The sequence below is a fragment of the Xiphias gladius genome, chromosome 16 (assembly GCF_016859285.1).
Source record: "Xiphias gladius isolate SHS-SW01 ecotype Sanya breed wild chromosome 16, ASM1685928v1, whole genome shotgun sequence".
Lineage (NCBI taxonomy): Eukaryota > Metazoa > Chordata > Actinopteri > Istiophoriformes > Xiphiidae > Xiphias > Xiphias gladius.
This window is the reverse complement of record NC_053415.1, coordinates 25,539,387-25,563,722: the sequence shown is the minus strand read 5'-3', so window position 1 is coordinate 25,563,722 and position 24,336 is coordinate 25,539,387. Positions and strand designations below refer to the sequence as shown.

At 42.9% G+C, this 24,336-nt stretch overlaps 2 protein-coding genes across 5 annotated transcripts in view; one reads left to right on the top strand and one right to left on the bottom strand.

Moving 5' to 3' along the window:
* rftn2 (raftlin family member 2) overlaps positions 1-9,586 on the top strand; it is a 31,746-nt gene extending 22,160 nt beyond the window's left edge. Inside the window, exons 6-9 of the mRNA XM_040148903.1 lie at positions 1,818-1,924; positions 3,324-3,427; positions 3,550-3,631; positions 5,761-9,586. Coding sequence (XP_040004837.1) covers positions 1,818-1,924; positions 3,324-3,427; positions 3,550-3,631; positions 5,761-5,964 — 497 coding nt within the window. The 3' untranslated portion in view covers positions 5,965-9,586. The remainder of the gene's footprint in view (positions 1-1,817; positions 1,925-3,323; positions 3,428-3,549; positions 3,632-5,760) is intronic.
* A 526-nt stretch (positions 9,587-10,112) lies between these two features.
* LOC120801135 (MOB-like protein phocein) lies at positions 10,113-24,324 on the bottom strand. 4 transcript variants are annotated; one of them, XM_040147702.1, is made up of 9 exons: positions 23,866-24,324; positions 20,688-20,843; positions 16,397-16,459; positions 14,481-14,581; positions 13,735-13,777; positions 13,326-13,412; positions 13,070-13,149; positions 11,789-11,900; positions 10,113-11,327 (listed from the first exon to the last, which is right to left on the bottom strand). In XM_040147702.1, exons 1-9 carry the CDS (start codon positions 23,866-23,868, stop codon positions 11,193-11,195), a joined length of 780 nt encoding a protein of 259 aa, XP_040003636.1. In that variant the 5' UTR covers positions 23,869-24,324; the 3' UTR covers positions 10,113-11,192. The 4 variants fall into 4 exon arrangements, with proteins under 4 accessions (XP_040003636.1, XP_040003633.1, XP_040003634.1 ...); XM_040147699.1 differs by lacking the exons at positions 20,688-20,843; positions 23,866-24,324 and adding an exon at positions 17,685-17,892; XM_040147700.1 differs by lacking the exons at positions 20,688-20,843; positions 23,866-24,324 and adding an exon at positions 17,262-17,660.
* Between the last annotated feature and the right edge of the window lie 12 nt (positions 24,325-24,336).

Below are 24,336 nucleotides of genomic sequence, written 5' to 3'. Positions count from 1 at the left end.
TGTTCACCAACCATGTGATGATGAACATAGAATAGAAACAATGAAAAACAAGTCATTCAGTTATTAAAGACAAAAAAAGATAATTGTCCGCTTAACATTTGTCTTTCATTTGATTATGCCCGAATAGAAAAGGGAATACATATATAACATGTATTGTATTTCACTGTATTTCTTTCTTTGATTTGTTTTTATTTAGGCATTTTAAATCTTCCACAAGCCTGTAAGCGAAGGCGCTGAAGAGCAAGCAGCCTCAGGTTGACAGGGTTCAGGGCAGCTGGCGTTGCTCTTTCTCCTGCTTCTTCTTCTGTCCTCCGCATTTTTATCTTTTCCTCGTTAAAAACTGGTTCACACATGCTCAAAAAAAAAAAAAAATCAGCCCTTTCCTGTTGTGGCTTCCCTTTCCCATTGCGTCTATATTTGGAGCTGTCTTCGCCGACCTTGGTGACCTCACTTCCCGTTCCTCTGCAGAGTAGCAGACATCTACATCATCTGTAGACATCTGAGGCCTGGAAATTTTTTATATATATATATATATATATATATATATATATATATATATATATATATATATAAAAAATGTGTGTGTGTACTCACACTCACACACTCTGGGAGCCTGACTGATAAAGGATTTTTAAGGCCGATGCCGATTTCCGATATTTTAGGGTTTTTAAAAATCCAGTAACGATATAAATCGGCCGATATTTATTTTTTCAAGGGAACGTGCAACATAAACAAAGATTTCTGCTAAGGATCCCGTACGTTTAGTCACTGAGGGTGGGGGGGGCCGCGGGGAGTGTCTGAGTTGGCCTTCACTGTCGTTTGCTCGTCTCAGCGTGTGTTTCCGCGTCTGATAATCTCTCCAACGTTACCATTTGTCGCCCGCTGTTTTGAAATGTGACGGTCAGATATTAGCTCAGGGGTTTAGTGTTAACTCGGTATAATGTCGCTGGTGAAAATCAGACTCGTCTCGTCGTCACGGATACATTCGCCGCCGTAGCGCTAGACGCTAACGGCTCGTCGGCTGTCTTCCGCTGACAAGCAATAGTTTAGCAATTTAGCAACAGATAAACTGAATGCAGGTGTTTTAAAGTGAGTGTCAGACAAGGAAGGGGCCGCCGTTCATTTACCCGCCACGACCGTCTCACCTACTGTCTCCCAAACAAACGCGGAATCAGGTCTGTCCACAGGCTGCGGCCGACGCAACTGCGTCCAGGCGTATTCGGGTTAAACCGGAGGAGGAACGAGGGGAGCGTGGTTTTCATCATCCTTCAAATGATGCACTAGACGTGACAACGAGTGCCTCAACGCGAAGACGCCGGTCGGCTGAGCTGCGATGCCTTCGGGGTAGAGTCAGTAGAGTCGCGGCGCTCTCTGGCGGATAACCCACTGGTAATAAAAACAAGCCGAGCACCTACAGTAGCTTTGTATTTAACGGTACTTTATTTTCTTGCAGCTTTATCTGCAGTCAGGTTAAACCAGCCGATACTCAGCCTGCGGACGCATCGGTCGGGCTCTAAATTCAAACCCAGGCAGCAACAGGAACTCGCCACACTACGCCGCCTTCTCACATGAACACATGGGACTCAGACACGGAGTTCAACCTATTTCTAATAACTGGGTCATTATCAGCCCAATGACATGTTTCCTTGGCAGAGACTCTGAAAGCTGCAGAGTTGTGCTGTGCGCCGTTTGTCTGCTGCCGGACGATGAACGCTGGAGAGTCGTCCTGCACATTTTAAATGTAACAACACGTCGCTGAGATTTTTGCACACGTGTCACAGTGACCTGTTGTGTGTGTGTGTGTGTGTGTGTTTCAGGCGAGCCGGTGCCCAGATCCCTGGAGGGGTTGTTTGTGTACGAAGAGAGAAGCACCTCTCCTCCCGCCAACGACACCATCGTTGTAGAGCAGTGGACGGTCATCGAGGTCAGTGATACACCGATGTGAAAATCGGGGCAGGATGGAGCGGACGGGCCACAAATTACTAAAACACGTCATCTCACTTACCCGTAGTAGTTTTTGGGCTTTGCAAACACTTTCTTTTTTTTTTTGGTGGTGAAACAACTAAGTTAGAAAATGCCTTTGTAATTGAGGTGACCTGACCCTTTAATGAGCAGATTAGTTTTTTTATTTACCAGAGGGAAAGTAGATACGGAGGCGTAAGCGTTTCCACGGCTGGACGACTTGACATTGCCAGTTTTTCCATTCTTTACTTAAAGGCTCATTTCCCCCAAATCACAAAAAAAATTGCTACTTACTCCCTCACGCGTTCATCAGCGCAGCAGTTCGGAAGAGCTCTGTCGCACCGGAGCGCGAAACCGCAGCGGACAAGATCTCCGTGCGTGGATACGGATGCCAGTACGGCTGAGCGGGGGGTTCAGATCGGAGCCAGACGCGAGGCGGAGCAACAGGTCGAGAAGTAAGCGGTCAGAAATGCAGCGCCGGCGTCACAAAGTGGTCTCCCGGGAGCCTGAGTCTGCGACGGACCGGCTCCATTCGGATTAAATGAAAGAGCTGCTGTCAGTCTTAACGTTGCCTTCCCGTGGAAAACACCTTTTCGTAGTGATTTTTTTTTTAAAATTAATTTATTTTCTTTCCTTTTTGGTCTTGTTTTTGCTTATTTCAAGTGTGTGTGGCTTTTCACTTTTCTTAGAGACAAACACACAAGTTTTGCTTTTTCTCAACTATCATAATTATCTGTAAATAGATTTTATCTTCAATTCTATGTTTGTTTTACTTCCTTTTTTTTTTATTACCATACGTTTGCTCTTCGTCTAAAGAAACAGATTCGGATTCGCTTTCTATGAAGCGATTTGCGTTGAAACTGGTTCGCTGTCTTCGAAGCACCTGATACGGTCGGAAATGGCCACGTCTGCCGGCCAAAGCCTCGATATTGCATCGGTATGGATGGATTCAATCTGAGACCGCGATCAAACAGTTAGTCAGGGAATACAAGTGGTCTTACCGCTTTTGTGACGGCCATTTTGTTCCAATAAAGATTGCATCCTGAAAACTGATCACCCTTTAAACAGCTCTGACCCGAGCGTGACGTAGCGAGGCCTCGTTTGGGACGGTCCTGTTATTTCTGACGCGGTGACTCGCTGCTTTGAAAGGTCGATACTCTGTCGAAGTGAAAACACTGACTCTAAAAAACCTAAAATCAAAAAACCCAAACTAGCCGGGATCGTTCAGTCGCTTTTTCCCTTTCTTAATCTGGACGTAAGTTTCTAAGCCAGACCTTTTCGCGACTTTCCTTTTCCAGCAGCCGACCCACTGCATCCATGATTGTACCTCTTATATCTGTGTGTACGGTGTTTACGTCCAGGGCTCCAACGTGAAAACAGACTACGGGCCCCTCCTTCACACTCTGGCGGAGTTCGGTTGGCTGCTCACGTGCGTGCTGCCGACGCCCATCATCCGGCACGACAGGTGGGTAGCGCTCACTGTATCCACGGTGATGTTGTTGTCGTTGTTTGTTTGTTCTTATCTGCCTCTACTCCCGCCTGCTCTCTACTGACATTGTCGCCGTCCCTCCGCGCTTGTGTCCGTAGCGACGGGAACCTGGCCACCAAGCAGGTTGTGTTTCTCCAGAGGCCGGTCAGAGGTCAAGCCGCGGGACAACCGAGGAACCAGGTGAGAGGAGAAGAGAAATGTTGTGACAATCGTGGGAATATTTTACACGTTATTTTACAACTAATATAAACCAACCTTCTTTTGTTTTTTCGCCTCCATCCTTCGAATGCAGTTATTAAAGAGTCATGACAAAGATTTGTACTGAGGCAGGATATTATACAGTTAAACATTAGACTTTACTATTAAAGACGACACTTTAAGTGACTGTAATCAATGTTTTATAATAACCAATGTATCATAACACACTGAAAAACAATGAGACAAAGGTGTCGCTCACAATGTTGAAGCTACAGAGACTCATCAGCTGAATCTGCAGCTTCCCCTCGGCTTTACGGAGCTTTGCAGTGAGTCTCGGCTCATTGTTTATGTGTCGAACCACAGCTTCGCTGCTCTGGTTTCGCTCTCACCGCTCTCACAGCGTCATGGTCGGCCGCAGCGGGCAGATGTTTTCAGAGAAACAGCTGTAAAAAAGCCACTGTCCACTACCTGCTCAGCAGCAAAACAGCAGACAGACCATGTCAGAGAGCAGCTGGTGGACATGGCGGAGCATTTCAGCAGCTGAAGAGCCTGATGTTTCCCTCAGGAGCTGGAAAAGGAGCTGAGAGAGAGGGAATACCGGACACAAACACCACTTCAGATGAAGGATCGTGTTGCTCTGTAACTACTGGATGTGGAAATAGGAAACTGTTTGGCAACAAGTTCACCACTTCAACTGAAACAACGCAACAAAAAGTTATTGCAGGTTTAAATTAAATAATGTAAGTTGCTGATGTTGCCCAGAAGAACTCGCTCAGCAAAGTTTATAAGATGGTCAGCAAAATACAGGATTGTGTGTGTGTGTGTGTGTGTGTGTGTGTGTGTGTGTGTGTATAATCTTCTTCTTCTACTCCGTCAACAGTTGAAATGAGATTATCATAAATAAATAAACATTTTTCTTTCACCCCAACTTAAACAAATGCAGCCTGTAAACATTTTACGTAGCGCTTAGTGTTTTTGTATTTGCACATCTGCCAACACGTACACACATCTGTGATGAGCCAATATCGGCCTGCCGACGTAGCAGACTGAATGGACACAGCGACGCACACGGGGATTTGAGTGATAATAAAGGAGACACTTCTTTATTAATACTCACAAATCTTTCCTGTGTAAATGTGTCGGTTAAACCTTTTCCCAGAAACGGCAGCAGTCAGCCCCAAAAGATTCGTTTTACGGCCTTTGGTGAAAATACAAGCCGACTGTTCATTTCTTCAGCATGAGCCAACCGTTGGCGGGGAAGAGCTGCTGTCTATGGGGCCACACTGCACCCTGGTGAACGAAAACTGCACTTCGGCGGCAGTGAGCTGCAGCCGCCCAGAAAGAAGCTGCGGCCCAGCGGAGGGTAACGAGGAAGCCTCCGGAACCGGGAAAGTACGGTTCAGGGTCAGGGTCAAGGGCCAGATCCACCGCAGAGCATCCTAGGGCTAAAAGTAGCTCCTACCAGGCTGAGATAGGAGGAGCTGGCTAAAAACAAGGGGCCTGTCAGTCCAAACCTTAGCACCCCGTAAGTTTTCTGAGAGTCTGAGTGATTCCCAAAGCATCTAAACTCCAGAAGTAGATCTTAAGCCTGAGACGCAAATTCCAGGGGACTCCCAAGTCACTTAGACCTGTTCACAGTCAGCCAGCTGCTGCAGGTGCACCTTGTCGTGTCAGTTTTTTTTTTTGGAATTCACCAAAAGTAACTTTTCCAACCATATTTTGACGGCGGGGAGATCATGAAGCTCCCATCAGCAAACCAACGAGCCCAAACATTCCAGGAACACTGGAGAAGATGGGGTTTTTTTCACGGTTCGGCCCAACTCTGGCTCTGGAAAAAGTCAGTTTGCATCACTGACGAACTCCTCGTTCTTCTGTTGGGGTTAATAATCAAACCAAAACGCAATGAGCTGTAATGTAATGTTCACAGCCATCACCGGACTTCCAGGTTAAACTGGTGCTTCATGTAGAACTGTCTTCGTAGTGTAACAGTATAAGGTTTGTTCGCTCAGCTGAAATGTTAATACGGCCCCAGATTCCTTCGAGGAATCTCCGCAGTCGCGATCTGAACTAGATCTAACGCCTGTCTTGGGGTTTTCCCTCCCTGTCTCCAGGCCCTGTCTGTCCACAGCGACGTGTCCAGTCGCTCCGTGAGCCGCGCAGTCAGCAGCCCCGTCCCTCCAGAGGAGCTCTCTCCTACTGCAGGAGGCATCGGCGGCTTCCCGGTGTTCGGAGGGGGGTATCCCAGCGCCCTGTCCCACCTGGAGGAAGGTGGCTTTGAGCAGGAGGAGGGAAAGGCGGAGGTCACCTGTATGTAAGCAGGAAAACGGATGGACGCGGATGTAACAGTGTTGAATTTCTGGAGGCAAAACCCAGGAAGAAAGACGTGAACTCAGAGTCCACTGACTCTTCATTGGTCATCATGTTCCTTTTAACAAAGACTTTACTGTAGAAGAAATCTGCACTATTTTAAAATGTTTTTAACGAAGCCATAATGAGGTATTATTTAGAAAGGGACGTGTCCAAACTTTTCTGTAGATCTGTTGGGGAGAAACTTCACACACATTTAAATCCACGTTCTGATCAGTTCAGGTGCCCGAGGGGAATAGTTACAGTACCTTGAAGCACAAACACTCGCACAGATTTCTTCACATTATGGAAACAACACTGGTGGTGAAATGAGGGAAAGGGAGTCTACTTTGTATTTGACCTGAATCACCCGTATTACTTTTTTTTGGGGGGGTTGTTGCATTCATTCACAACTTAACACATATTTTTGTCATTCGATAAAGGTCCCCTCATCTCTCCTCAACGTTTTTGTTGACGTTTTCAGGATGTTCCAACACCATTTCATCTCACCTCCTTGTGTGTGAAGGTGACACAGGTCAGGCCCCGCTCCTTATAGACCGAGGCCGGACGTGAATATTTATGGGTGGGGCTGTCGCAGTTCCCTGACGGTGTGCGGGCTGACGCCCGAGAAGAGCATTGGCCTCGGTGAAGGTGCCGGCTGTCTTGGAGAGCACATTTCTACAGATGATGTTGTGACTGTGAAGAGAGTCTAGAGGAGGAGTTCTGTGGAGGTGCCATGAGTTAGGTTCACTGTCGTAAACTGGAGATGGATGGTAATTTGCAACGGGTTCACATCAATCGAAGGAGCCACACAATGTTTAGTCTGACCGGTAACATGTCGTAATCATTCTGGAAAATGGTTATGGCTTCTCGTGGAAACGTTTGAAAGTATTATTTAATATTTGGTCGGCGGTGGTGTTGTTGCTACATGTTATTTTCCTCTGTTTAACCTGCAAATCGCTGCTTATTGCTTCACAGCGTGTATGGTACTGCCCGGCCCTGTTCCGAAAGGTCCCGTGGAAGAGCTCCGGGAAGCCGCGGCGGCGCGCTGCTCTTTCACAGGGCGAGCCTGGCGATATTTTATGTTTTCCCCGCGACGAGACCGAACTAACAACGCATCGATCCGACTAACAAGTGCCGTCTGTGTGAATCCAAAGCCTGATAAATCTTCCTCCTCTGTGCCACAGGGCTCCACCGTCGTCCAGACACTATTAAAAACAGCGTGAGCCGCAGTGTTTTACTGGGTGACACGTTCCTTCGTAACCATGAACACACGCACTGTGGTTTATTTAGACTCAGTCCCACACACACACACGTCCTGCTGCCACTAAGAGCAACAAATGCACTGCTGAAAATAGTCCCCAACAAACGCACAGTCCTCCTCCTTTTTGAGTAGCTTTTCTTTTTTAAATTCCAGTTTATATCAGTGACCCCTTTTCACAGATATATGTCTTCAGTAGGAGCCAGTGGGCCTGGGGCTGAGTTACACTGACGGGACAGGGAGGTAAGAAAACATTCAGAGACGGACTATCACATTGTTGGTTTTGGGCTTTTCCTTGGATTTCTTGACAAGGAAAATACAGAATATTAGCCAGACTAATCCTTTAACGAAGGCGGGGCGGTTAACCAGGTGTACGTTAACCAGACCAGCCAGTTATAGACTTCTTCCTTCGAGTCTTTTCTCCCGCCAAACCCGAAAAAATTTTGTTTGAAAACTCTTCTGATAAGGCATAAATCGACGTTTTGTTTGAGTGTATAAAGGGCTCATTGTTGCCCCTTGTGGCCGTTGGGGAGGGAAAGAAAATAAAGTACCAGGCGGGCACGTCTGGATCAACAACTGGGCAACGTGGGCAGCAGGTTCTCTCTGCCCTGTCTCTGTCTACATATTATGATATAATCACGAATTTGTTAGACATTTATATTTATTTAACGTGGCCTAGTTATGACGTAAGTGTTTACACCCATCAAACTAGTTACTACAGAGAGGTCAGTTAATACTAAATATGAACACAGGTGTAAATACTGTGAGTTGACTAATTAGTTAGTTCTGTCAGTTAGTATCCTACTAATATTACCATGCTAATATACGAGCCCTTCAGACTGGACAGTAAGCGAGTTCATATCGTTGGCATTACTGACCTGACGCTTCAAAATGATTTCTAATAATGATGTAAACGGGCTAATAATTAGACTAAATGACCAAATACTGTTGGTTAGGTCAACTTCATCAGACGTTTCACTTAAAAACACAAACATCATGAGTTGAGCTTCATAGAAAAACTGGGAAACCAGCAAATATTCATATTTTAGAAGCAGTGATCAGTGATTGTTTTTTTTTCTTAACTGATTAAAAAGTTTGTCATTTTTTATCAAATTTGTTGCCACACATTCACGTGTATCGTGGGGGTCAATAGGGGACCAACATCAACTCTGTGCCCAGAGGCCCTGCAGGAGGTCGATCCGGCCGTAACAGAAAACGTACTCGGACTGGTGACACGAAAGTAAGATTTATGCTTCATCAGCAGAGTTTTCTAACAGTACTTCTGAGCTTTTCTATCTTTGGGATCTTGTGCTACTTTCTCTGTGGTGGATGAGGTTCTTCAGAGACAAATCCATTATTACATTGATAAGGACTTTTTTTTTTTTTTTTTAAAGGGAACTCTACTGATACAGGTCTTTGGGAGTAAAACTGCGTTTGTTTAAAAGTTTAAAGGGAAAGTCCCAGTTCAGAACCAACACGTGAAAAACTGGAAAACAAAATTCCAGTTCATTTAAGATTCCTGGAAAGAAGCATATCATTTAGTTATTAATTACTGGTAAAATACAGAGTGATCGGTTGGTTAACTTCCAGTTATTTCTAAAGCTATTTCCAAACTACCACAACCTTGAGACTCTGTAATTCAGAGGATATCGGGTGAGCGAAATATGCAAAATATGAAATAAGTCTACAAACAAACAAACATACAAGTCAGCAGAAATGAAGACTCAAGTATCCAATAATAAAAGAACGAGTAACAAAGACTTACTGGGGTTTGAATGGAGCAACTTCTTTCATGGAAAGTCAATTGAACCTCGCTAAAAGAACTTTGTCCTGATTTTTCCTGTGATTTGTAGCAAACTCCATGGTTCTTTCCAGGAAAATGTAAAGAAAAGATTAGGAAACTATGGACCTGTAAAATAAACTTGTTTTTTGAATTGTCAAACAATGTTACAGAAGAGCAAATGCTAAAATCAGTGGAGCACTCTTCAAACGCAATGAAAGGGAAACAATGTTGTATATATCTTAGATGTTAGCATTCATAACTGCAACTTTGGGTTTTAGCTATTTGTGATGCATTTTATTTTGTTTTTGATGGAACGGGATCAAATGCAGGGCTGTGACTGATTATTTTCATTATCGATTAATGTGCAGATTGGCAGTAAATGGTGAAAAATGCTTGCCCAAGGTGACGTCTTCAAAAAAGTTGTTTCATCTGACCAACAGTCCAAAATTCAGAAGATATTCAATTCGCTGTCATGTGACCAAAATAAAGCCTCAACTCCTCATATTTGAAAAGATAGAAACAGAAAATATTTGGCTTTTTTTATTACCCAAAAAAAAAAAAAAAGATTCAATAATCAATAATTGCCGATTAATTTTCTGTCGATTGACTAACCATTGCAGCTCTAATCAAATGCACCATAAGCACAGTTCACTGCCCAGGTTTGAGTCATACATGTTTTTAATTGGGTGGATGTAGCTCCACAGATTCCCCATCAGGGTTTAACTAAGTGTCAGTATTAATTTTCCCGCCTTTCCTTTTCGGAGAGTTGTACATTTTGCTTCCTTTATTGTGTTTGTTTTTTTTAATTGTAATAAACACTCATTTCCCATGGTGTGTGAGTCATGTCCTATTAACAGTATCTTCTACAGCCTGTATTTTGATTATGACTCATTCCAGTCTTAATTCATCTTAAATTTCACACGCGCACACACACACACACACACACACGCAGCTGCATGGCTGATTAATACCAAGAAGAACCAACCACCTGAATAATAGGTCTTTTTTATTAACAGACATCATGAAAATGTCAACAGTAACAAAATTTTTTAGTCCATTTAAAAAAAAAAAAAAAAAAAAAAAAAAAAGTGGGTTGGATTGACAAGACTCCTCCCACAAAATAACTTAATGAGGGAGGGGGTAAAAGAAGGGAGGTTGTGCTCCGATACTTAAACGTAGCCGATATTCAGCCCTTCCTTGTGGTATTTACTCAAATGTTTAAAGCGGTAAAAACTGGCTTACAGCAGCGCAGTCTCTGCCCATAAAGTCTTTGTTTTGGTTCCTATTATGCCAAGGAAGGTGGAATATCAGGCACATTTTACACAGTATTAAAATGGGGGCATGTCACAAAGCAGATCAGAGTTAGCCGAAAAGCCTTCTAGATACTCCGAATCGTCATTTCAGAGGCCGGAAGAGAGAGAATATCTGACTGCTAGTACACGTACGAAGCTAGAGATTAAGTTTTCCTTTGTTCACTACCACACAAGCCACACACCTACACTGTGTTTTAATAGCATTATTAAGTCAGCAGGCTAATTTAGTGATCCATTTCATGGGACACCCCCAAAAACAGGCTGGTAGGCAACACAAGCAAACAGGGAACAGAAGCAGACACAAAATAAGTAAAGCACCATCAGAAAACATGATAGTGAAATAAGAGGGAGAGGGGGAGGGGTGGGGGCGGGTGCTGGGGGCGTATATACAGAGGGGGGGGCTGTCAGTGTGTGCCTTTGTCAACGATACAGGTAACCATGATTACATAGGTCTTTTTGCAAATCCAGCTGCTTGAAGAAGATGAAAGAAAAAAGGTTTCCCTAACGGAGGAGTAGTGTGAGAGCAGGGCTGTATCCAGAGACACCGTGAGAGTCTGAACCAACAGAGAGAGTGTAAATAGAAAATATCATCTTGTCCCGCAGCTATGGCTGAACTCTGCTCCCGCTATTCTTTACCCTTACTTCCTTTGAGATAGACACAGGTGACAAGGGAGGAGGGACAGGGACAGTGTTACTAGACAGGAGCCTTAATACACTGTAGTGTGTGTGTGTGTGTGTGTGTGTGTGTGTGTTGTATAGGCAGGTGTGTGAATGTGTCTCCTCTGTAATGTGTAAATGTTGTGTGTTTACATGTGTCTCCCTTATGGCAGCAGCTGAGTCTTAGGCCTCGCTCTCCCCGGCTGACGAGGTGTTCTGCACCTCCTCCTCCAGGATGGGCACGATCAGGTTGTCCTTGGACATCAGGTTGTACTTCATGACGAAGCGTGTGAACCGGTGACACAGGAACGTTTCATTCTGTACACAAACGCACACGAGAACTGTGAAACTCTGCATCCGGATTCTTCACCAATCTGCGCTCTCGTTGGACGTTGTAATTGTCTTTTTAACATCGCTCAATTCAGCAACTTTTCTAATGAGTTCATGGACTCTGGGGAAATCTACGTAAGGATTATTTACTGGCATGAAAATTGTACTTGGCAGACTCATGTCCTACGTCGCAGGAATACTACAGAGCTCCTGAAAGATCATGGTGGCATTTTTTTCCAAACTTCTTTTGCATTACTCAAAATCCAATGAGGGAAGGTGAGCTGTATTGTGATATACAGTAGTGTGCGTTATGGACTATACCCTGCGTGAGTCGGCGCGCCCTCAGCCGTGACTGCTCAGGCTCAGGCCTGCGTCATTGCAGATAGGTAGATAACTAGGAGCGTTTTTAGGTGTACTTGCACAATAAGGTCTTTTCTAATGAAACCCACCTCATACTTGTCAAATATCTGGCGGTGATGGAAGTAGGCATGAGAGAATATCCTATAGATGCGTCGACAGACAGAGCCCAGTTTGGCCACTGACGACTCCTTGATGCTCACCCTAGAAAGACGGAGCAGACAAAAATGGTAGCTGTTTAAAGTGATCTCTACTGACCGTGAAGCAACGGAGCTTTGCCACCATGGCGATCTTCACAGCAATTCAACCATGATGCCAGTAAAGGTGTCAGTATCCCTTACGCTACGTGCCTAAAGGACACCTTCCGCTACCTGTATGAGCTGAGTTGGTTGGTATTCCTGGAGCCAAGCTCTCGTTTAGGATAACAGTATTCAACCTGAATAATCTCCAATCTCTGAACAGCTTCTGAGGCCACCCTCAGAACACACACATTTCCAGAAATCACACTTGGGAGGGCTCCATCTGATCATTTTTAACTTTCTGAAACTGGTGATCTGCTGCGATTGGCCCGGTGTGGCGAGGTGAGAAAGGCCTCTGAAAGCCTGTAAAATGATCAGTCGAATCAACACCTCTCCAATGTCTAATAATCATAACCTTCATGAGGGGAGGATTTATATCAGGACTGTTGTATTACACTGCATTGGTTTTCGCTAAGTGTTCCTACTAAACTGCCAACTGAGAGTCTGTTTATGTATTATAAAGACTTTTGCCTCTAGACCAGGTCGCATACCAAATCGTACAAAGTATTTTGTTTCATGCAAACCCCGGCCGCAAGCCTGCAATCACTACTTTTTCTGGTCACTGAGGAGCAGCAGAGACAAGCTGTGAACACAACATTGACAAATGATCATCTTTTCAGTGGATATTAAGAACTTGTTTACAAGCATTTGCTTCTCTAAACATCCAGCAGTTAGTGAACAACACGATCCTTCATCTAAAGTGGTGTTTGTGTCCGGTATTCCCTCTCTCTCAGCTCCTTTTCCAGCTCCTGAGGGAAACATCAGGCTCTTCGGCTGCTAAATGCTCCGCCATGTCCACCAGCTGCTCTCTGACATGGTCTGTCTGCTGTTTTGCTGCAGAGCAGGTAGTGGACAGTGGCTTTTTTTTTTTTAAAAACAGCTGTTTCTCTGAAAACATCTGCCTACAATGAGAGCAGTGAGAGTGAACCAGAGTCAATTCGTGGTCTGGACGGGTAAACAATGAGCTGAGACTGTGAAGTCGAGGGGAACTGCAGATTCAGGTGGTAATACTCTTTAGGTTCATCACTACAAAACACTATACGCATTGAAGCCGCTTTACAGAAGACGACTGACCTGCTGGGGAAGTATTTGTTGCTATTGAGAAGACAGGCAGCTCCGTCCAGCGTGTGCCTGGTGTAATCAATGGCAGGGCACTGTGGATGCGGCGGCACAAAACAAACATACGAGTCAGTAAGAGCAAGTTCTATCTTAAAAATCACACAACGGCAGAGACAAATAAATCACCCCGTCACAGAGGTGATACGAAGTACGCGGTCTAAACACGTTAATGAGAAAAGTGAGCTGTGAGTAAGCCACCGTCTTGACCCACCTCTTTGGGTGTCTTGTGGGCAGCACATAAAAAGATCCACTGCTCTGTGGCTGTCATCTGGGTGCAGGTGTCTGGATGGCACTCGCTCTGCAGCAGGAAAGATGGGCGTCACCACAGCTGACAATACACTGACACAATCCAACAGTAGAGTCCTGAAGTATAAATAGCTCTGGAGAAAATCCGCTGGGAATATGTTGATGGCTACGATTCCCTTATGAGCACATAAATCACCAGACCCCCCCCCCCAAAAAAAAACAAAAACCCAAAAAGTGTATGCCTTTAAAACCTTAAGTTGCATCTCATTCTAATCTTTGCATTCAGCATTAACACAAGATAAAATCCTTATATCAAACCTCTGTTGATTTGAGGAGACTTTGGTCAAACTGATCTATTGAGTTTGATCACTTACCTGCAGTTTTACAGCTAGTCCATTGAGCTCCAGACAGAACTGCCTGCAAACAGGACAGAACAGGAGGAAGAAAGGAAAAAAAAAAAAAAAAAACCCACAAGCATGAGTGAGTCAATCCGTCAGATCTATTTATGAATTCAGCTTCAGCAAACCAGGTATCGGTCAAACACTGTGATCACTTTTCGAAATACGATTTAAACTAAATTATTGGGAAGGGGGGGATAAACATTTGTTGAGAGCATCGTCACTGCAGCCCACAGTGTTGCCACACTTTCATCATTGTTAAAGAGATGTTACCACTGAATGTACGTAGAGCACAAGTGATGTTGGTGCATGACTGGTCTGGGTTCTGGGTGGACGTACGAGAGACTTCTCAGTGATAATCATAAGCCTGCTATGAAAATTGAGAGACTGAGATCACTTTTAGAATCTGGTTTCCCTTCACCGATTATATGGAGAATCTATTCTATCCAGCATCTTGTCAATGTTTTCCTTGATTCTTGAATATGTGCTGTACACGCCCCCCCCCCGCACACACACACATCTGTGATATAAATGGTCCACTGCACAGGGAGTCTGCAATAGTCTAATTGTATTTACTGCATTCTTCTTTTCTTTGCCGTTGCTAGTTTGGGGAAAATTAATGAATAAAGTGTTAAAAAAAACAAACATAAATAAACCCTGGATATTCCACGACCATATTAAAATTCAATTTTTGTCCTTTTTTTTTTTTTTTAAAAACTTACCTGAGGTGTTCATACTTCCACACCCCCTCATCCTGACCCTCCGGAGGTTCCAGGATTTTGTCGATATTGGAGCAATCTGATCTAATGTTCTGCTGAATGTACTGAAACAGAGAACATGAAACACACATTAGTGGACACCCTCATTCAGCCACAGCAATGTGATCATCACCACCTTCATAAGGCCGTAATATACTGGTGGTCCACAATGCTTATGTTAACGGTAATTATTCTACTGTCAGGGTTGTTGTGGGAAACTAAAATGAGGATCAAGATTCAAAACACACAGGCTACACAGATAAATTTGCTTAAAGTGCGATTAAACTAGATAGTGTCTATAATATTGACTGTAATATCACCTAGATGTGATTTTCTGGTCTTTAAAAGACCCACTACAGTTAAAGGATAGATAGATACGGTCATGTGAAAATGAAGTACCCAACGGACATTATTGACTTTCAGCATATTTGCGCAAGCAAACATTCGATCCTCTTTTAAACAGTGGCAAACTCAAACAAATGCAACATAAAAATGACATTTTGTGGTCAATTAAAATAAAACGGATGTGTCACATGGAAAAAGTAAGTACACCCCTAAATTTGCCAGTGAACATACAGGCAGACCAGGCCCTTTGGACTAATGTGCTCTGGACAGAGGAATCAAAGGTGGAGTTGTTTGGCCACAGTAACAGTCGACATGTTTGGCACTGGCACAGACCAAAGACGGCTTTTCAGGAGACCAACTCATACCAACTGTGAAGCATGGTGGTGGAAATGTTATGGTTTGTGGCTGCTCCGCTGCCTCGAGGACTGGGCAGTTTGCAGTCATTGATACAACTATGAATTCTGAATCGTATCAAAGGGTTCTTGAGGATAATGTGGGGCCATCTATCCCAAAGTCAAACCGGAGATGGATCTTTCAACAGGATAATGATCCTTAAGCACAGTAGGCAGATCCACCAGGGAACGGCTCAAAAAGAAGACTGGAGGGTTATGGAATGGCCTAGTCAAAGCCCAGATTTGAATCCCATTGAAATGTTGTGGGGGATTTGAATCAGACACTACATGCATAAAACCCTCAAACATCTTGCAACTAAAGGAATTTTGCATGGAAGAGTGGTCGAAAATTTCAGCAAGCCCTTGTCAGAGACCGGTGGACAATTAAGCAAAACGCTTACAATAAGTTATTTTTGCTAAAGAGGGCAATACTAGCTTCTGAGGCCAAGGGTTTACTTACTTTTTCCACAGACGAATATTATATCTACTGATACTTTTGTTGAATAATTGATTGAAAAGGCTAATTCTCCTTGTGGTTTTGTTTAAGTACCCCCCCCCTTTATCTGTGGTCACTGTATCAAAGAGGATCAAATGTTGAAAAAGTCAATAAATGTCCATGTGATCTACTTATTTTTTTCACATGACTGTAGATAGAGTACTTTATTAATCCAGAAGGAAGGTTTTTTGTTTTTTTTTAAGAGTCTATCTTGATGCAAAGCTATCGAAACCATATGAACACTGAAAGAGTTATTGGTCGCTGTAATCGTTCGTCCTCGCCATACTGTCTGTGAAGAGAGTCCTTCTAATGCGATTACAGTGTAACTGAAATCCCCAGTCCTGGTTCTGTGCAAAAATGAAATTAAAGTTCAGCGGAAGCTACTATGAGTCTTCAGCTGTCTGAATTAGACAAATCGGTCAGAAGGGTCCAAATGCAGACCTCGTGCCCGGGGTCATACTTATCGCACATGTCATCAAATTATTGATTATCAAGGAACTGATTCAATGATCTGATTTCATCCATTTTACCTCCATTCGAATGACAAGATTGTACGACCATGCACTTCTGCCAAATGCGTGGGGAGCACACACACACACACACACACACACACACACACACACACAACTACAAACATGACAACACACCTGTTGGACAGCCAGGGTGCTGTCCATCTCCTCAAATGATTCATCCGGCCAGTTGTAGAAATCCTATACATGGAGGGAGGACAAATTTAGTCTGCACTCAAAGTGGACAAAGCAGGCATTGTGGCATGACTAATGTGCTAGCTACACAGCTGTCACCTGACGTTAATTAACAATAATTAAGCAACCTGAAGTTAGCTTCTGATTCGACAGTTAAGGAGACAGAAAAGGCTAACTTAATTGACAATAGGGAGCGACTGATTCCACCTCCTGTTGTAAAACAGTGTTAGACAGCCTAGTTAAAGCCTTCACGCTGTTTCAAACACATTTTCAGATTTGGGAAACCTTTAATTTGTTAAAACACTGTTTTTTTCCCCCTCCATCCTGACTATAACAGACCACGTATAGATAAAAACAGCCATACTTATCAAACACGGACTTGACTAACACGTAGACTACAGTATAGTTTCAGATTTATGGCACCTTTTACTGAATTTGTGATTGTGCCCCCCCATCCAGATCACATCAAACCAGGTCTAGATTTAAATAAAAACAAAAACGAAAAAACACTACACCTACACTTGTCAAATTTGGACTAGATTATGGAGGGTTCCGGGGAGTTTAAAGACTCCTTAAATCACAGTTTCATAATGGTGAAACCTGCGAATTGGAAGCTAACCTCGGGGTCGTGAGTCGTTTGGAAAGCCTGGCGGTATTTCACAATATGAGACATGACAAATATGAATGGTAGAAAGTAATAAAAGATGACTAACTGACTGTCGGTTTAAAGTTTGGTGTCACGGAAAGTTTTGCGCACAAAATACGTTCTTGCCAAAGTTGACAACCCCAGGTTTTCACCATTACTCACAGTTATGAAGCTAGCTTGACGCTAGCTAGTTCGAGAGACTGGGATGCAACTTCTTCCTGCGAAGCTAAACAGCGTATGCGCTACATACTAACTTAGCCACCTTTCTGTGCTTGATGATGGTTTTTATTAACCGGGTTGGGTTAATGATTATTTTAGCAATAATGTTAATCGCACAGATCTCCGACAGAAGAAGCGAAAACCCAGAGTCGTTCAATGTTACTCCAGGAACTAGACGGAGCATGAGCTAACGGTGGCTAACTTAGCTGGTCGTTTCCAGGTCAGGCCCTTCCTGTATGTTGTCAACGACCAAGTTGTCGACAGAGGACTCGTTGTAAAACAAACGGCTCGAACGAGGCAGCTTCCCGCAGTCGTGGGAGCTTGTTATCACTACTGCAGAGGTGCTCCTGCGGGGTGAAAACAAACCTTTGCCTTGGTTCCAGGCCGATTCCTCCTGAGAACTGCAGTACCCTCCGCCATGACCATCTCGACAGAATACCCGGATGTTCGTCAGCCGCGGTGTTGTAGCAGCGGAGTCTGTGAATTCATACCTCCTGAACTGTACTCAACTACCGATCTGAGCTACTTCTACTTTACCCGGGTGTTTCCACCGAAGCTAAGTTGCACTTGTAGCGTTGAGAAGTGGCGCAGCACAAAAGGGTCCGAGAGGTCAGGGGCCCCTGGGCCTCAAATGGACTACAGTTTGACACAAAATGACTACAAAGACTCAAATGGACTACTGTGGGACACAAAATGACTACAAAGACTCAAATCGACTACAATGGGACACAAAATGACTACAAAGACTCAAAATGACTACTGTGGGACACAAAATGACTACAAAGACTCAAATGGACTACAATGGGACACAAAATGACTACAAAGACTCAAAATGACTACTGTGGGACACAAAATGACTACAAAGACTCAAATCGACTACAATGGGACACAAAATGACTATAAAGACTCAAAAGGACTGCAGTTTGACACAAAATGACTACAAAGACTCAAATGGACTACAGTTTGACACAAAATGACTACAAAGACTCAAATGGACTATAGTTTGACACAAAATGACTACAAAGACTCAAATGGACTACTGTGGGACACAAAATGACTACAAAGACTCAAATGGACTGCAGTTTGACACAAAATGACTACAAAGACTCAAATGGACTACTTTGGGACACAGAATGACTACAAAGACTCAAATGGACTACTGTGGGACACAAAATGACTACAAAGACTCATATCGATTACAATGGGACACAAAACGACTACAAGGACTAAAACGGACTAAAAAGACACAAAACGACTACAAAGACTCATATCGACTACAATGGGACACAAAACGACCACAAAGACTCAAATGGACTACAAAGAGACACAAAACGACTACAAAGATTCAAATCAAATACGGTTGGACACAAAACGACTACAAGGACTAAAACGGACTAAAAAGAGACACAAAACGACTACAAAGACTCAAATGGACTACAGTGGGACACAACACGACCACAAAGACTCAAACTGACTACAAAGAGACAATAATTGACTTCAAAGAGACCCAAAACCACTACAGAAATACAAAATGGCTGCAAAGACTTTTTCATTCCATTTATGACATTTAGAGAAAATAAGTTTCCATAAATTTTATGTTTGAATAAAGATTCTCTTGTATCAGTGTTCTGGTAATAACTTGGTTGTGTCTATTCAGCAATAATACGGTGATAAATGTTGGTTAACCATTAATAACTACTTAGGGTCTCTCACTTTCTAATAAGTAATGAGGTTAATAAGTGTTAGTATGACATCAATGGAGTCTTTGGTTTCTCAGTTTCCAATAAGCCATTAGCAAAAGTTAGACACCTGTAATTTTAAATGTTAATTAATCATTGATAAAAGCTTCCACAATCTATCAGGTCTTCGGTTGTTGATGTTAGTAAGCAGTTTATAGATGGATTGTGGTCCAGATGTCCTGCAGCTCCTTTCCAGAAGGTCCCCGGTCAAACTGTCCACTGGAGAGGTCTCACTGATCAATTAAAGACAAAGTGTCCTGCTGGAGGAGGATTCCCCACAACCTGGCAACCCAACAGTTGTTCTTATTAATGGCTTATAACTGATCTATGAAGCATTAGTAAATCATTTAACCATAAATAAACTCATTGATTACAGACTATAAACAGTATAACTGGTGCCATATCATAAAGTGGTACTGACCCATTTAGCTTAGGGTTTTTGTTTTTGTTTTGTTTTTTAATTATAAGGGTTAAGTGATATCAAGTGGGTTTGAGCAGGCGATGAATCTTGTCCACTTCCGTTTGGTAGTAAGGAACTACAACAAAGCGAGCTCCACTCACTGACGAAGGTCAGGAGATACAGTCAAAAAAAAAAAAGCTTATAAAATGTATATTTTGATCACAGCTGCACTGAATATCAACAGTTCTCATGAGCAGTGTGAAATCATGACAAGAAGACAACGCTCGACAGTTCACCTTTATTATTGTAACAAAATGTGATTAGAATTATTTACAATTGAAATAAAGAAAAAAAAACAGACACGAATGAGGCAACTTAATTTCTTCTCTCTGGGAATGACAGGGACTTTACATTAGACCATAGAGATTCATTCGGTGTATTTACCGAGGATGTCTCCATCACGGAACAGGAAATAGTCCTAGAGGACAGAATAAGAAAGCGAGAAATTAAACCAGGGAAGGCACAAAAGGAAACAAATCTTAACCGATTCAGCTGAAAAGCCAACTTTACTGCACCTTGTCGTCCAGCACGACTTTAGTTCCACCGTACTCTGGTAGGAGCACTTTCTCTCCGACCTTCACACTGACTGGCTGCAGGTTCCCTTTCTAGAAAATAAAAAGTCAAATATATCATTTGATTCTAATTATTGATCCAACAATGTGTACATCAGCTACATGTTGCAGCTGGCAAAAGTGGGATTCATTTTAATTACTTTACATACAGCTGGGTAGCTTGTGAATTCCCCAGAAGAATTAATAGAGTCTTATCTTAACCTAATTAATTTTTTGATTATATTACATATTATGAATCGATATGAATCTGAAAAAGTAACTAAAGTTATCAAATAACTACAGTGGAGAAAAAGTACATGTAAAACTCTGACTTGTAGTGGAGTAAAGGAGTAAATTAGCAGAAAATCAAAATACTCAAAGTACGACTTCCACGTACTTAGTAGGTAAATGACTCCAACAATTAATTGATGATCAAAATAGTTGCTGATTAATTTTCTGTCCAACACATCTGACATATACTGTACATGGTTAATAGCTCAGAGCCAAAGAGCAACTATAAAACACCACATTCCTCATAGGAGCTGTGCCTGTATCTCTTACTTTATTAATATTATTTTTCATTTAAAGAAATACACACAAGCATCTGGTTGAGAATTACCTGGTTGACAGAGCCAGGTCCTACTGCCATTACAGTGGCCTGCAGCACTTTGCCCTGAGACTTCTCCGGCAGCATGATGCCCCCCTTCGTCACCGTCTCTGCTGTGAGGCGCTCCACCAGCACCCGGTCAAACAAGGGCAGGAATTTTCTGAAGGCCTGTAAGTGACCACAGAGGAGAGGCAATGAGCCGATAACATCACCATCAAATAATATTTTACTTGCGGAAAAACACCAGAGAATAGAGCCTTGAGATTTGCTGTAACAACACAAGAGGACTGATGGGGGCTGCCGGGAGTTAAATACTGGCTTTGTGTTGCAAGAGAACCCAAGGACAGTGGACCCCTTACCCCACTGGCTCTATAGTGGGCTTTGCAACATCTGCGAGCACATACTGATAAAGCAGAATCCCTGCAGGATTTTTATAAAGCTCAAAACCAAGAACTATAGTGTGACAACTGTCAGTGGGGGGGGGGGGGCATTTACCCAGGTACAGTACTAAAGTACAGTTTTTAGGTACTTGTGTGATATGCAACTTTACAATCCTACTTCACAAAATTTCAGAAGGAAATATTGGTCTTCTACTCTTTTACATTTATTATACAGATATAGCCACTAGTTACTTTGCAAATGAAACTGGTGTAAGTTGGTTGGAGGCATGCTGGGAATTACACTGAATTTTACTTGTAAAGTATTTCTACACCATAGTATTGCTGCTTCCACTTAAGTAAAGCATATGAACACTTCTTCCACCGCTGACAACCGCTGTTCAAGTAAAAAAAAAAAATGCACAAGCTTAGTGTTTAGTTAAAATGTCATTGAATACAAAAATGCGGTTAAAACACAGGAATGATTAATCAGCATTTGTGGCCGCTGTGTTGGGAAAGGGGGATGAAAGTAAATCAAAGAGGAGGAGGTGGATAAGGCTACAGAGTTACAGAAAGCCAGTGTCTAAACAGTAAACGAGAAGCTGCCTGTGTAAAGTCAACATTTCTTCATTTCACTGAAAAGTCTGACAGTAAGTTATGAGCAGGGCAGCGGCTTAATAAGATTTAAAGCAGCAGCTGACAAGCTTTTTAAAAACAGCAGATGTAGCTGTGACCTTGGGCGAAGGTTGTCTGGGGAAGAGGTGGTGGGAGGCGCGTGGAGTCCCAGTTTGTTAACTGGGCAGAGGAGGTGGGGTTACTGCACTTCTTCATTGTGACCGTTTACCCCGAGGCAGGAGGAGGACAAGGCCTGCTCACTTCACTGATAAGACACACTGATTGTAACGCAGAGGAATCTTTGGATTTTAGGGAATCAGTTAGAAACAAATACAGACGTTATGAAAACACGGCCGTGACACAGTGGTGATGAAATGTCCTCCAGGATTTTACCAATACAAGATAAAATTCAAGGCCAGTTTGTCCAGTTTTCCAGAAGGTTCCCTTTCCGCCTCGTACTTTACATATGAGGTGGATGGAGGAGTATAAGTTGGACATGATTACCCTCAAACTCTTAACTTTCACCTCCACAAACTGTTAACGTTACATATGCAGTGTGCATAATATCTATTTATGTCAATGAGAGTTAAAAACTCCCCACAATGCAATTCAAATAAAATGACTGAAAAGATATATATATTAAAAAAAAAAAAAAAAAATTGGTAAATTTTTATTCATACTGTGTGTTACTAGTAGCGCTTACATGAACTACTTTCATCGCAAACAGGTTATTCCGAATATTTTGCAAATCCAATCATGCATTAGCATCTATAGTTTGTCAGTGAGTAAAAGTAGCAGTACCACAGTGTAGAAATACTCTGTCACAGTAAAAGTCCTGCATTCAAAATTTTACTTCAGTAAAAGTGCAAAAGTACTAACTATAAAAAAAAAATACTTAAAGTGCTAATCATGTAGAACGGCCCATTTCAGAATCATAAATACTGTATTATTAGATTATTAAATTATTTCTGCATTAATGTGCAAAACATTTTAATGCTGCAGCTGATAAAAGTGGAGCTAATTTTAATTATTTTATTTACAGCTGTGTAGCTAAAGCTATTATAATGCACCAATGCTTTATTCATATTATCTTTTGCCTTTATAACCTGAATCTGCAAAGTAACTCACTGTGGTGGAAAGTAACTAAGTACATTCACTCAAATACATAGAATTTTAAGGTACTTCTACTTCACTATTACCATTTTCTGCGGCTTTATACTTCAACCCCACTACAATTCAGAGGCAAATGTTGTACTTTTTTACTCCACCGCATTTGCTTTAATAGACTTTTTCTGCTGTTATGTGAAAAGGGTTTTGCTCTGATCTGACTGAGGCTGCAGCCAACGATGACTTTCATTATCGACTGATCTGCCCAAGACTTTCTCCATTAATCTGTTTGATCGAACCAAATGTCAGAAAAGGGCCAAAGATGTTCACCTAAATGATCGAAGGTCCAAAACCCCCAAAATAATCAGCCGGTGATTATATAAGAGAGAATTTCTGGTGTTTCTGCTTCGTAAATGACTCCAAAGATTACTGAGTTATCAAACTAGTTGTCAGGTAACTGTCTGTCTGTCGACTATTCGATTAATCGACTAACTGCTTCAGCTCTGCACGGGCAAGTATCAGAAGCCAGAGATGTCTAAAACGAGCGTGTAATTCATACTTTCCGTTGACCTAGGGCGCGTTCGGTACCGTGCAACAGATTTAAACGTTGTCCTTAATATTTCTGCATTTTCTGAATAGTTCTGGACACCTCATGCGTCCACACGCGGCCGCTGCGGTGGTGACCGTCAGCGGTCCGTGTCGTCTGCAGGAGTCCAGTTCTCGGCACATGCTCACAGGAGGCGAAGCGGGTCCACTAATCACGAGGTCGGCGGTTCGATCCCCGGCTTCCTCCCCCCGCCCGATGCAAGACACCGAACCCCAGTCCACCACCTCGCCAGCTCCTCTGTTTTCTCCTCTAACGGTTTGAACGGTTAGTTTTAAAATAAACCCCACCTGCGCTGAGCTTCTCACCTGTTTGACCTTGTGAATGAACGTTAACGGGAGCTAACGTAACATTAGCCGCTAACGATAACCAGACAGCACGAGACAGATAACCTAACCTTTCTTTTCTTTTCTTTTCTTTTCTTTTACGGCTCCGTAGTTTCGGCGATAATTGCCGCCAGGTTCTGCGTCTGGACGGAGTGTCTTACCATTTTCTGGACGTGTTCGCGGCCTGAGGGTCTGCGTGGGGCTGCTTCCCGGGTCCTTCAGGAGCGTGGATGCGACACACTGAGCCAGTCTCTGCCTTACTCCACGTGAGGAAAGCTCTAGAACGCGCATGCGCATTGGATGTGGCGGCCGACTGTTTTTTTTTTGGTCAAACAGAAAAATTTGCATCACATCGACCAACGAGGGCGAAACACTCGTTTGTAAGAAGTTGGTTATTCAGTCTGACAAAAACACGCACGGCCGATTAAAAAACATGATGTATTTTTTAACTGCTTCCGTCTCATTCACGTATTTAAAGTTGAAGCAATGTTGCACAATGTCAACTTTGACCTTTTTGGCCCCCTCCAATGGCACACGAGAAAATTCTAGAAACGCCCGCCCGGGAACGAGCATAGACACACGTTCTGAGTTAAAAGTCGCAAACGGTGCCGGTTACACAAAACTTACTAACA

Excerpts from the sequence above, each read along its gene's own strand:
- LOC120801135 (XM_040147702.1), bottom strand. Across the intron at positions 13,413-13,734 it reads GACTAGCTGTAAAACTGCAG|AGCGAGTGCCATCCAGACAC; the intron begins GTAAGTGATCAA and ends TTCCTGCTGCAG. Across the intron at positions 11,328-11,788 it reads AGATATTTGACAAGTATGAG|AATGAAACGTTCCTGTGTCA; the intron begins GTGGGTTTCATT and ends GTTTGTGTACAG.